This window comes from Diceros bicornis, chromosome 17 (assembly GCF_020826845.1).
Source record: "Diceros bicornis minor isolate mBicDic1 chromosome 17, mDicBic1.mat.cur, whole genome shotgun sequence".
In the NCBI taxonomy this organism is placed as follows: Eukaryota; Metazoa; Chordata; class Mammalia; order Perissodactyla; family Rhinocerotidae; genus Diceros; species Diceros bicornis.
In genome coordinates, this window is record NC_080756.1 from 13,701,010 (window position 1) to 13,714,720 (window position 13,711).

General features: G+C 36.2%; 1 protein-coding gene across 1 annotated transcript; it reads left to right on the top strand.

The window, feature by feature from the left end:
* The first annotated feature begins 6,983 nt into the window (after positions 1 to 6,983).
* LOC131416526 (olfactory receptor 6C2-like) lies at positions 6,984 to 7,928 on the top strand. Its single transcript, XM_058559204.1, has one exon. It carries the CDS (start codon positions 6,987 to 6,989, stop codon positions 7,926 to 7,928), a length of 942 nt encoding a protein of 313 aa, XP_058415187.1. The 5' UTR covers positions 6,984 to 6,986.
* The last annotated feature ends 5,783 nt before the right edge of the window (positions 7,929 to 13,711 follow it).

The window sequence follows — 13,711 nt, forward strand, 5'->3', positions numbered from 1 at the left end:
CTATCTCATTGTCTCAAAGGACAGTGTTCCTGCTACCAATTTTAGTTCCTTTGCCCAAGTTCGTTCCTTTGTCCAAGTTCATTATGCAAAAGGATCATTAGTGACATCACAACCTATGTCACTGAGGATCCTTTACTTTATTCATTTAAGTGATCCCAGTGCACCTCCAGAAGACTGAGCAGAAGAACATAAATATCACTAATTGTGGTGTAGGAAAGCCAATTCCTGCTCAGAATGATGAGAGCTCTTCCAAAACCCAGAAATTCTTTTGCTCTCCTCCCTTACGTTAGATTTTCTTCCCTTCATGACAGAGACGAAAGGAAAATGTTTCCAAGGTCTCAAATAAGGAGATTCTCTAATGAGAGCCTTTATATGATATGAAAATGGGAAACCCAAGAACTCAAGATCCTCAGAAGATGCCTGGAGAGTAAATGCAGGTTGATGACCCTCTTAGGCCAGTGCAGAGTCATGTGTCCCTTAACACAACACAAACACACCAAGGAGCTGTCAGGTGAAACCATGAAAAAGAATCAAAAGAGTAAGTGCCATAAGGTAGATATGAGAATTTTCTTTTTCTCTTGAGATATAGGAGAAAGAAATATTAGTTGGCATTTTGTTCTCTAGTATGGTTAAACTTTTTTCAAATTTTAGTATGAAAAATTGTAGTAGACATGTTAAGTACTTTTCAATAGCCCTTGGTAAGACTAAGGTCATACCTAGGACTATATTTTTGCAACCCTACGTGGTCACCCATGCCGTGTAATTTCAAGAATATGCAGAAATATACCTTTCAAATCGTTGGATTTTATACCCCAAAAGAACATTACATTGCTTTAAATGTCAATATTTTCTAAATTGTAGATATACTTTTATGATAAAAAATTTAAGCAGAAATTATTCCATCCCTCCTACATCTCTTAATTCAACGGACATATTCCACTAATATCTGGGTTACTTAGTAGAGAGTAGTTTCATGACAGAGAAGAGAGAGGTACTTTTTGTTGCTGTTCATGAAGCACTGAACAGGACGGCAGGGTTGAGAAGAGGATTTCACTAAGACAGTTTGTGTCTGGTGTGTGTTCAGAGGGGGAAGCATGATAAAGGAGACGACAGCCAGGATGCCCATTTTTAGTTACTTCATAGTTTGTTCTACTTATTGGCCTTTTCATAGCCCTGAAGTAGTTGGGAGAGAACTAACTGTTAAATAAACCAAAATCCAAGAACAAGGCAAAGAATAAGGCATAGTAAATTATTAGCCCATTACTTTACTTGCATAAGAGAAAAATCATTCCTGAATTGATCTTATCTAACAAAGGAAAAGTAGAATTTGCATAGAGAAAGAGGACAGGGCATATGGAAAATCTCAGAGATTTTGAAAACAAAGAACTCTGTTTTTCTTTCTTTGTACAGTTGTTGCTTAGCGTGAAAAGCTCACAAAGAGAACACGTTTTTGCGCATGGAAAGGTCATCAAAGGAAACAGTGTCCATTGTTTACCAATTTCTTGAAAACCTTGAGGATTTAACTGGAAGTAAGTGGATGCGACAGGCTGTTGCTGTATAACGTTGCCCAGCAGCTTTGCGAGCGTCTTCATCTTAGTCGTGCCAGGTCTGCACCATTTCTCTTATTAGAGTTTTTCTTCAGTTTTCCTGCATGAGTGTCCATTTAACCGTTGTGGTCCATTTACAGCAAGATTGGCCCTGACAGACGTACCTCATGGGATTTTATAAGGCGCATGTCCAGAGGAAGAGAGGTGTTAATTTTTGCAGACTCAGAGGACTCATGCCATTTGCAGAAAATATTTTAAAGCCAACAGAGTGAAAAATCATTCACATAACAAACTAATTGATACCATTCAAATCAGTGATGGAGAAATAGCGGGAAACCTAGAGAATGTGTTTTCAGGTAGGACGTATTTTCATAGCTACTATTATAAATAATTAATGCTGGTTAATGATTAGGAGCCGTTATTGCTCCACGAACGGAAATAGACTCTTTCCTCTAGCTGTAAAATATACATAATGGACATCGATAATACCCACATTATAAAACTCATAATAGAGGGATAACAAGTCAGATAATATCTTACCCATTCTTCTTGTCTATTTGAAATTACAATGCAAACACATAAATTAATATTAATGACATAAAGGGCAGCACTGATTGAGAGGGAGATGTTGATATAAGAAATGATGTAGAGAGGCCAGCCCAGTGGCATAGCGGTTAAGTGTGCGTGCTCTGCTGCGGTGGCCTAGGGTTCTGCTCCTGGGTGCGCATTGACGCACTGCTTGTCCAGCCACGCTGTGGTGGCATCCCATATAAAGTAGAGGAAGATGGGCATGGATGTTAGCCCAGGGCCAGTCTTCCTCAGCAAAAAGAGGAGGATTGGCAACAGATGTTAGCTCAGGGCTGATCCTCCTCACAAAAAACAAAAAAAAAAAGAAAGAAATGATGTCGAGATTGGGCAACAAACTTCCTTAATTGTCTAGGTGGATCTCAAACATTAATACTCATATGAACTCTTCATTATCATACTAATAATGTTCTAATTTTTAATTTCTCCACTGACACCTAACATGTCTCCCCTAGTGCCTGGCTAAAATTTTTTAGGTCTCTCTGAGTTCAGTAATATACATTGTGAAAAGTATCCTACATGACTAATTCAGAGAGTTGCACATATTAAATAACCTAGTTCAATACAAGTACTTATGGAAGACGGGGGTAAAACATCAAACAAATAACTGCAGTGAGAATTTCTGTATAAATTAAATGAGTTTTATGATACAGAGCCTAGCCTTGTACTTGGCAAATAATAAACACTGGGTGGAATAGTTCCATTTAAAATAGGTTGTCTCTAATTTTCCAACAGCCAGATGGAAGCAAGTCTTGTCAGAGAATAAATGGTTGTGCTCTAATAAGAGGGAGGGGAGAGAGAATAGTCCAGAATTGCATCATTAACTGGGACCAGTGAGCTCAAGAGAATGTGAGAGTGCAGCACTCCACACAATCAAGGCACAGCCAGTACACTTTGTGAAATCAGGCAAGAGGAGGTTGGGAGTTTAGGTGGGTGAGATGGAGAACAAAGGCTGTGGAAACGAACTTGATCTTTGTCCTAATTTTGCCAACCCTGCATTTGTGCAAAGATTTCTGAGAGGGCGAGACCCAGATATGTTAGGACAATGAGAGGAATCCTGTCTTCAGAAACAAGAGAAGTTATATTCACTCTTATTTAATAAAATGTGAGGATGGAAAAGAGGATTAAAAGTGATACTGCATTTCAGGAGAAGAAAAGAGAAAGGAAGCGGGTTAAAATTAAAGTTTGGATAAAGGATGATGTTATATAGCAGAAAAAATTCTGCAAGCAAACAACAGGTGAAATAATTCAATAGCTAAGTTTTGTGTTTAAGACACTCAGAATTAGCATTCTATTCCCCTTTCCAAATGATATTGCTTCTGTAATAACTGTTTGCGATTCAGCAATAGTCTGTACACAAGGGACTGAGATCTGTGGCTGTGGGAATGGAACAGAAAGCTATTTTGCAGTATTTGCCACACCCTAATAATAATTCTGAAATTTATACTTTATTTGAATATTTTTATAACCTCTGTATGAATCAGAATTCTTTTTTGAGTGTGTATTATTCCAAATTCCTTAGATTTCCACCACACCAAAGAATCTCAAGCATGATCACATATTGTAGGTTTAGTAGAATCACTAGCCTACACTTAGCTCCGAATTAAGAATCACTGCAAAAGAGAGCAATCCACTACTACTACAGTATTAGATTCTATACTCAAAGTGTGGCTTCAAATAAACATTAGAATTCTGAGTTATTTTAAATTGACTGATGGACAAGGAGATGGACAACAGTAGTATGGACAAGGCAATGAAAAGTATAGTTTTTGAATAGCACTGTTTTTAGAGGCTCTATGACCGTTTTCAGGTTGTAGAAATGGGATGACATTATTTCTCCCTCACCAAAGTCATTTATTGATTTGTCTCTACGTCAAATCATTTGTTTTTCTGAAAAGCTTACTGATTGAGGTTGACTCTGGACAGCACAAAAAACTGGACAGCTGAATGAACCTTCTAATATGTGTATAAAGACAAGGATGGAATTAATACTATGAATGTTAAAGGTACCTCATTAGTTCATTGCAGGTTACATTAGCAAATGGTCTGAAGTGTCTGCAGGAGAGAAATGGTTTTCAAAATATAGGTAAGGAAGTAAATTGTTTAAACAAAAATGAAATAGATTCTATCTTGGTACAATCACAAAATTTAGCAGCAATTCTAATCTTCCTGATGTTACAGTCTGAGACTTTTAGGTAACAGTATTATCTGCAATTTTCTCTACATTTTAAAAGATTAAAATCCAAATTGAGTTAAAATTCCACATAAGGTGCATTGAATCAATCATTCAATGTAGTTGAAAATGTGCTATGTGCCAGGCATAGTTTCTGCAGCCAGAAGGGATCTAACAAAAAAGAACAAATCCCCTGTTCTTAAGAGTTTATTTGTTAGGGACCTGAATGATCCAATGACCCTAAAAATATTAGCATATTCTTAACCTTCTGGAATGTCTCCATATATAGTATCTATGTGAATTCCTGCTGATTTTAATGTAAACTATATAAAGTAATTCCTTGAATGAAGAACATCAGTACTTCTTTTCAGAGGAAAGGTGTTGAGGTTGGGGACTGAGGTGGGAAAACTAAAGAAAACATAACACACTCCAGTCTCTCTTAGAAGAGGAATGTATCTTTAGACACACAGAAGGTGGTTACAGCTTTGAAAAGAAAAGAAAGCAGAAAGTAAAACAACTTCAGTCTCTAAAAACTTTGTATGGGGAGCTACTTCTGGACAATGGGAAAAAATGTAAGTACCTAAAAGCAAGAGGTCCAGGAAAGAGAGGACTAGAAAAAAACAACAAGCAAATAACAGTATGTGGATGAAGAATTACAATACTAAAGGTAAAGTAAGGACTAGTTCAAAGGCCAGAGAAAAAATCCAGAAAAGGAGGATTTACAAAGTTTCTAATTGTGATTTTTCAGGCCTTTTGAGTAAGAATGTACTCAAAATTGCAGCGCAAGTTGAAAAAGGCCTGAAAATAAGAATATTGAACCAATTGACCAAAATAGGTATTAAAGAATATAATTTAGTCTCAGTACATAGACAACTCTGTTTTGTTTCTTCAGTTCCCATTTATAACATCCTACAGGTGCCAGACACAAGGGAATGTAAGGATATACAAAATATGGACTCTACTTTGGAGAAGTTTCCAGAAACAGAGAAGAGAAATATAAGCGTACGGAAGTATCCAATGTGATATATTCCAAGACAGGGTAGGCAACAGGCACTTGGAAATAACAAGGGATGATAATCTCACATACTCTGGGTGGATTGCTGAAGATTTCCTTGAAGAGCTGATACCTAAGGAGAATCCTAAAGGACTGAGAGCCATTAGTCAGTCAAAGGATTAGCCCTTGCAGAGGGACAGTATGTAGAAAACATGAAAAACTGCCAGTAGTCAAGGGTTAGTGGAACTTAAGTTATGAGGAAAAAGGTAAGGACCTTCTAAGAGATGAGGTGAGGAACTAAGCAGGTCCTTACCATAAAGAGACCTGCAGGCCATGCAAAAGAGATTAATCTTTGCCAAGAAACAGTCAACAATGGAGGAGGAGAAGGCTTGGAGAGGAAACAAGATTTCACTGTGAGCATATAGTATGTGAGGTGTCTGTGGAACATCCAACTGGTGATGTATACTTACCATGATTTGCATTTGGAAAAGTTCTGGCCTTTGGAATCCATCATATAAATGACAATCCAATCAATTGCACTGAGTAAAACCACACTTGGAGAGTATGGAGTCAGAAGAATAACAACCAGAAAACAAGGAGGGAGAGGTACAGAAAATGAGGAGAGTGTGTAAGACACTAAAAAGAGAGATCTGGAGTTTGGAAGCAAATCAGAATGATGATATGGAATCCGTTTGAAGAATGATTGAACTTGAATTCAAAAAGAATGTTGTGGGGATACCACAAATAAGTATAAAAAATGGGCCATTGGCTTCAACAATGAAGTTCTTCCAGGTGTTAGAAAGCAGTGGGAGTTTGGAAGTGAAAGTCAGGTTGCAGAAGATTAAAGACTAAACTGAATAAGGGTAAGATGAGAAGGTAGAGACACTAACATCTTTTCAAGGGAATTAAAAACAAAGTGCGAAAAGCACAGCCTGGAAGACTATATTCAGTGGCATTGCATGTGGTTTGGGCTTAAAGGACTTGGGGAGAAATGGCACAACAGTCAATTAACTGAAATAGAACATGAATGTGTATGAGGATATTTGTTTCATAAATGTCTTGAACACAATATTTTTGCACACTATAGATAAAATAGTTGTACATCAAACCACCTATGAGTTAAGAATAAGGAATAAAAGTACAGAAGGATACAAAGACAAAGGATAATCTCAAGATCCAGTGTTGTGTTTGTCATTGCTGTTAGTTTGTTTTCCAGGAGAAATGCATCTTACCCCTAAAACAATCCTTTGACATTAACAATTGAGAAGAATTCGTGTTCTTAATCATCTGGGTATGTCCTATATCCAAGTTTTGTCTCGGATAAAGAACATTTAAGTACACATGAAATAATATCATCTTCTTTTCCCCTTATTTGTAAATGCAATTCATGCAATGAATTACAAAGAATCAACTAAATTTTGAGGGGTAAAGAATGATCTGAGAAAAAGTGGATTGTTTTACAATAACGTGAATCCTGAAGGAATAATCTGCTGCTCATACATATAAAATTCAGGAAGACTATTGGAATAGTGGCAATATTGATTATGCTATGAAAGAAGAGAATAAATGTGAACTGGTTTCCTTGGCTTTTATATGGCAGTCTTGTGCTAAAGAATATGAATATCTACCTCCTCACAAAATCTCTTTGATTTTTACATGCCCACTGGGTAGATTTCACAAGGCAGTGATGAGAAATCACACAGCAATAATATCTTTTATCCTGCTGGGACTGACAGATAACCCACAACTGCAAATCCTGATTTTTGTCTTTCTATTTCTCACCTACATGTTGAGTGTAACAGGGAATCTGACTGTTATCACCCTCACATTGATAGACTCCCATCTTAAAACTCCTATGTACTTTTTCCTCAGAAATTTTTCCTTCTTAGAAGTGTCATTGACCACTGTCTGCATCCCTAGATTCCTGTACAGTATATCAACAGGGGACAATACTGTTACCTACAACGCTTGTGCAAGTCAAATATTTTTTGTTATTCTCTTTGGAGCAACAGAATTTTTTCTCCTGGCAGCCATGTCCTATGATCGGTACGTTGCTATCTGTAAACCCCTGCACTACATGACCATCATGAACAATAGGGTATGTACCTTATTAGTTGTCTGCTGTTGGGTGTCTGGCTTGATGATCATTGTGCCACCACTTAGCCTGGGCCTCCAGCTGGAATTCTGTGACTCCAATGCCATTGACCATTTTAGCTGTTATGCAGGTCCCCTTCTGAAGATCTCATGCTCAGACACCTGGGTAATAGAACAAATCGTTATCATTATGGCTGTATTTGCACTCATTATCACCCTAGTGTGTGTGCTTCTGTCCTACACATACATCATCAGGACAATTCTGAGATTCCCCTCAGTCCAACAAAGAAGAAAGGCCTTTTCTACCTGCTCATCGCACATGATTGTGGTTTCCATCGCCTATGGAACCTGCATCTTCATCTATGTCAAGCCCTCGGCAAAGGACCAGGTGGCCATAAATAAAGGCGTTTCAGTGCTCAATAGTTCTGTTGCACCCTTGTTGAACCCTTTCATTTACTCCCTGAGGAATAAGCAAGTGAAACAATCTTTCCTTGACACTATAAAGAGGATTACATTACTTCAGGGCCACATGTGACTTTTTGTTTTCAAATGATGTACTGCCCTTTATTTTTTTCCCAACTTAATTGAGGAATAATTGTCAAGTATTATCGTATATATTTAAAGTGTACAATGGGATGATTTGATATATATATATATATACACTGTAGAATGATTACTATGATCACGATAATTAAAATGTCCATCAGTTCACATAGTTAACTTTTCTTATGTGTGTGTGTTGAGAACATTTAAGATCTACTCTCAGAAACTTTAAAGTGTGAAATGCCATATTATTAACTATAGTTACCATGTTGTACAGATTCTCAGAATTTCTTCTCCTTATAACTGAAAGTTTGTACTCTTTGACTTGCATCTCTCCATTTCTCTCTCCCTCTAGCCCCCGCAATTGTATTCTCTGTTGAATGAAATCAGCTTTTTTTCTTTCTTAGTTTCAACATATACATGATACCATAAAATATTTTAGTATTTGCCTCTCTCTGTCTGGTTTATCTCATTTAGCATAATGTGCTCCAGGTTCATCCATGTTGTCAGAAATGTCAGGATTTTCTTTTTCGTTATGGCTGAAAATATTCCTTTTTATATATATACAACATTTGGGTTGTTTCCATATCTTGATTATTGTAAATAATGCTGCAATGCAAAATAATCTATAGATTCAATACAATCCCCTTCTAAATTCGAATGACATTTTTCTCAGAACTAGAAACACTACCCTAAAATTTGTATGTAACCAGAAAAGACCCTGAGTGGCCAAAGCAATCTTAAGAAAAACAGGACAAAGCTAGAAGCATCATACTTCCTCATTTCAAATTACATTACAGAACTATGGTAATCAAAACAGGATTGTAATGGCATAAAAATAGGCACATAGACCAGTGGATCAGAACAGAGAATCCAGACATAAACTTGCACATATACTTTCAACTAATTTTTGACAAGGAGCCAAGAACACACAATGGGGAAAGGATAGCCTCTTCAATAAATGGCATTGAGAAAACTGGACCTCCACATGCAAAAGAATGAAACTGGACCCTTATCTTACACCACTCAAAAAAATTAACACAAAATGTGTTAAGCACTTAAATGTAAGACCTGAAACCATAAAACTTTAGAAGAAAATATAGGGAAAAAGATCCTTGACATTGTTCTTGAAAATGAGTTTTTGGATGTAACACCAAAAGCACAGGCAATAAAAGCTATCATAAATAAGGGAGACTACATCAGACTAAAGATCCTTGTGTGCAACAAAGGAAACAATCGATAAATTGAAAAGGTTACCTATAGAATGGGAGAAAATATTCACAAACCATAATCTGATAAGGGGTTCATATAAAAATATATAAAGAACTCATACAACTCAATGGCAAAAAAGCAAATAATCCAATTTAAAAATGAACAAAGGACTTGAACAGACATTTTCCAAAGACACACAAACGGCCAATATGTACATTAAAAGGTGCTCAGCATCACTAATCATCAGGGAAATGCAAATCAAAACCACAATGTGATAGCATCTATATCTGTTGCTGTTGAGGATGTGGAGAAAAGAGAACTCTTGTGCACTGATAGTGGGAATGTAAATTGGTATAGCCATTATGGAAAACAGTGTGGTCGTTCCTCAAAAAATTAAAAATAGAACTACCATGTGATCCAGCAATCCCACTCCTGGGTTTATATCCAAAGGAAATGAAATCAGTACCTCGAAGAGACATCTGCACACCCACGTTCACTACAGCGTTATTCACATGGGACTTCTTTTGATCCAGAGACTTGACCTGTCAGATACACCTGACAATTAATGGAGGTACAGGGAAAAGACAACCTAAGAAACCCTGTCATTCAGAGGATAAGAATTGAAAATACACAGCAGTCACTGGTCAATATCAAGTCTAAAACGCTATCTGACAGACTTCACAAGGGCCCCTTACTCTGGGGCTATGGTAAGCTTCTGGACTAGTTTGCAGGTGTGTTCCTTGAGAACAGCACTTCAGTTAATTGTATTTCATGGATCTTGAGTCACCATCTGAGAGATCCTGGCTTTTCCATTATCCTATTTGGCCATATCCAGAGATGTTCTGAAAACATTTAGAGGACTTTAAAACAAATAAATTTTCCTTGAAGCTAAGTATATTTCTCTGCCTTCTTTTTTTTTTTTTTTTTCCATAGGATATGTGAGCACAAAACTGGTCTAGAGTTAATCTTTTTAAGCCCAGGCTGAAGAGTCAAAAACATAATATTTTTTTAAAAAATATGCTTGATTCTTTGTGTACTATGTGCCAATAGTCTCACTTACTTTTCTTTTTTTAAAATGTGCTTCTTTAGATTTAACTTCAGATGCCTTGAACTTAAGACACTTTGACAGCAGAGTTATACCCTTAGTTTCCTTTGAAAAAGTGCTATATCCAAAAGAAATAGTTTACTTAATATTAAGACATTTATTTAATAGGTGCAGAGGTTCATCACTGACATGTTCTTGCCGTGAGACTGTTTTAATATGTTTCAAAGGTCTAAATTTTCTATCTTACTTGTTGAAGATAAGAAAAGGTTGCATCTTTAAACTCCGCAATTCTGAGAGTTTTAGATTTTCTCTATTACCATCCATACTAACCACTAACCTGGCCAATTCTTTGCTCAGTTTATTTATTTTTAGTAGTAACTTGTCAAATACAGGTCATAGCAAACAGGTTTTTTCCAAACTATCATTTCTAAATTCACAAACACTCTTGGTATATTATCTGCCTTCCAGATTATCTTATGCGGCAGTTTACCAAAATTTTTGCCACTGCAGCATTACATGTTTCTACATATTTTTACTTCAAAGCAAATCTGTGTCTCAAGAAATAAAATTCTCATATATGGAAGGGCATTGAACAATTGTGGAAAAATATAAAATCCACCATGTAGACACAAAAACAATTAAACATTCTAAAGACAAATAATTACATAATTTATACCTGAATTTAGCAATGTACGTGGAATATTGATAATTTACAAGATTAATTGATTTTATATATATCAAGAAACATGCCATATATATGTATAATTTGAAAATTGCATCGAACTATTCAAATGCTTAACACTAAAGGGGGCACAAGATATATGTACAAGAAAATAGAAATATTATTGATAAAATTAAAGGGGAACTAAATAAATGAAAAATTATACTATCCATGTCTAAAGATTAGACCTGGTCATTGATTTAGACTGTATATTGCATCTAAGAGGATGATGTCCTATCCTTGCAGCTATATCAACTCCACACTGATTCCTCAGCTGTGCCTTTAAAGGTTGTTCTACCACTCCGTCATGTCAGAAGACTTCAGTGACATGATAGGACCAGTGGTCCACATAGTTATACATAGTTAAGTGCCCAGTGCATCACTTGTTTTGGTGTAAAGTGTGTCCCTTGGTCCAAGGTGATGTTAAACTTGATTCCATGTTAGTGGATCAAACTATCACAAACTGATACTAACATAGGCTCTGTGAATAGCAAAAGCAAACCTATAACTGGAATATATGTCAATACCTATAAAGATATATGATTGCCACTTCTAGACTGGTACAGAGGACCAATGTAATCAACTTTACACCAGGTGGCTTGTTGGGATCTTTAAGGGAAAGTGCCATATTCAGTGCTCATTGTTAGTTGCCAAATGGGACATTTGATAGTTAGATAAGTCTTGGTGAGTGAAAGCTTATTCTGGCCCATACATAGCCTCTATGGTCACCATGATTTCTCCATTTACATAGATAGTTTACTAGCACTGAGGTGGTCATTGACAGAAGCTGGCAGACACAAAATGGATTAATCATTTTCATGTTGGTTAATTTTTAGTTCGCTTTCATGCTACAAGCTCTTTGGTGGGCATTAACGTACAATAAAATTATCTTCACATTTCATGCCTATTCACAAGTGTTGTCTCCATACTTTTTTCTCCAGATACCCTCATTGCTAATATTTCAGTCTTTCTCCTTCTAGTCCCTTGATCAACTAGTCAAGCCATTCACCACTGCCCATGAATAAATATACATTCTTAACTTAAGCCACTTTGCTTTCCACACAAAGAAGTTGAATACATGCATGAACTATCCCAAATTCTGACCATTGAGAAGATTTCCCCTAACTGCTCTCTTTCAGAGAGGCACTTGAGCAGAGCTGTAGCAAAGAAGAAATCTATATTCAACTTGCAGCCATACACCCAACCAACAAATGAGTGAACCAAGCTATCTTTTTCTTTCCCTGTCAGCAGGTCATAGAGAGCTCCTGTATGACCATAGGTTTAAGCTGAGGAAGAGGAGACGATGTTTTTATTTGTATCTTGTGTTGGAGAGGAGCATTGCAGAGATGTCCACTTAGCCTTCCACATTATTATAGCTCTTATCCCGTAGGCCAAGCAACCAAATGGGGTTTCTGCCAAGGACATCTAATCTGTTTATTCGTTTGGGGTTGAGAAATGCCCTGTGGGTTGGTCAGTGAACCTAGTGGGCCCTCTGTGAGCCAGACATGAGCCAGGTTACTATTTTTCCTTATCCCTATTCCCTACATTCTAACATGGGAGCATGATGCTTCTTCAGGTTCCTGATGATCAGTATCAATCCAGACCAGTTATCATGTTCCCCATAGTGTTTATAAAATATAATATAGATATTCCAGGCACAGTGTCTCAAAACTACCATTTTCCAAGGTTAATGCTTCTTCAATTATAGTACTTAAACTTCATAGAATGCATATATCTTTAACAAAAATTTTAGGCCAATTTTATATATAAATTTATATTTATGTCATATAAACTGATTACAATATGTTTAACAAGATGATGTGTGATAAAATTTCCATTTGCACTCCAAACACAAATGATAAAAACTTAAGATCATGTGTCAATGTTTTGAAGTGTACTCTCTGAGCCAAGAGGATGCCTGATGTTTCTGGCAGTAACATAGGTTCCATTAATGCATACAAAGTAAATCTTAATTCCTGTTAGTGATAAATTATTTGGCAATTAAGAAATAATGTCTTAAACGTTCACATTATAACATACAGTTTTATTTTTTTTCTTATATATAGGCACTTTACTATGTTTTATTTTTCTCATAAGGCATTAATTAGCAACTTAGAATTGCTGTATAAATTTTTTTACCATTTAAAATCACAGAAAGTAGAATCCCAGTTAGCATTTTAGAATAGTAAGTCTGAATTTTAGAAACATTTACTAATATTAAACAAGAGATGCCTGAATATGATAAATTACTGGATGCAACTCAATGGCAATTAAATGAAAATGTATATTTTAAGATCTCCAATTGCAAAGGAAATGCTCAGAATTAAGAAGACTTTGTAGAGCAGTGGGGAAAAACAGACTACTAAAATACACATGATGTCATTTTCTTTCTTCTTTTCCCTTTACTGATAGGAGCTTTTGATCGCTGAACAAAGTCAAATCCACTGGAAAGGGAACCTGTGCATCTGGTCTATTCTGGTCAGGCTCCCGAGACACAGAGCAGGATGAAGATGCGTGCAAAGAGAAACTAAGTGGTCCATAAATTCATCTATTAGGGATAAAGAGGGATGTGATCAGAAACGCACAATTAATAGGTTTCTAAGGTCCAGGTAATATTCTGTTCCAAGACCTAGATTGTGGATATACTGTACACTGTTTTGTATGCATGACAGATTTCATAAAACTAAAAGTTTTATTTAAAAGTTGTACTATAATACAACTCTGTGGTATTGTAAACCACATTGGTGAATCCATGGAAAAATTATTATAATTTACCTGTAATATGTTTATATGTTTG

What these genes read in the sequence shown, in the direction of transcription:
- LOC131416526 (XM_058559204.1), top strand. Translation starts at nt 6,987, where the DNA reads ATGAGAAATCACACAGCAATAATATCTTTTATCCTGCTGGGACTGACA.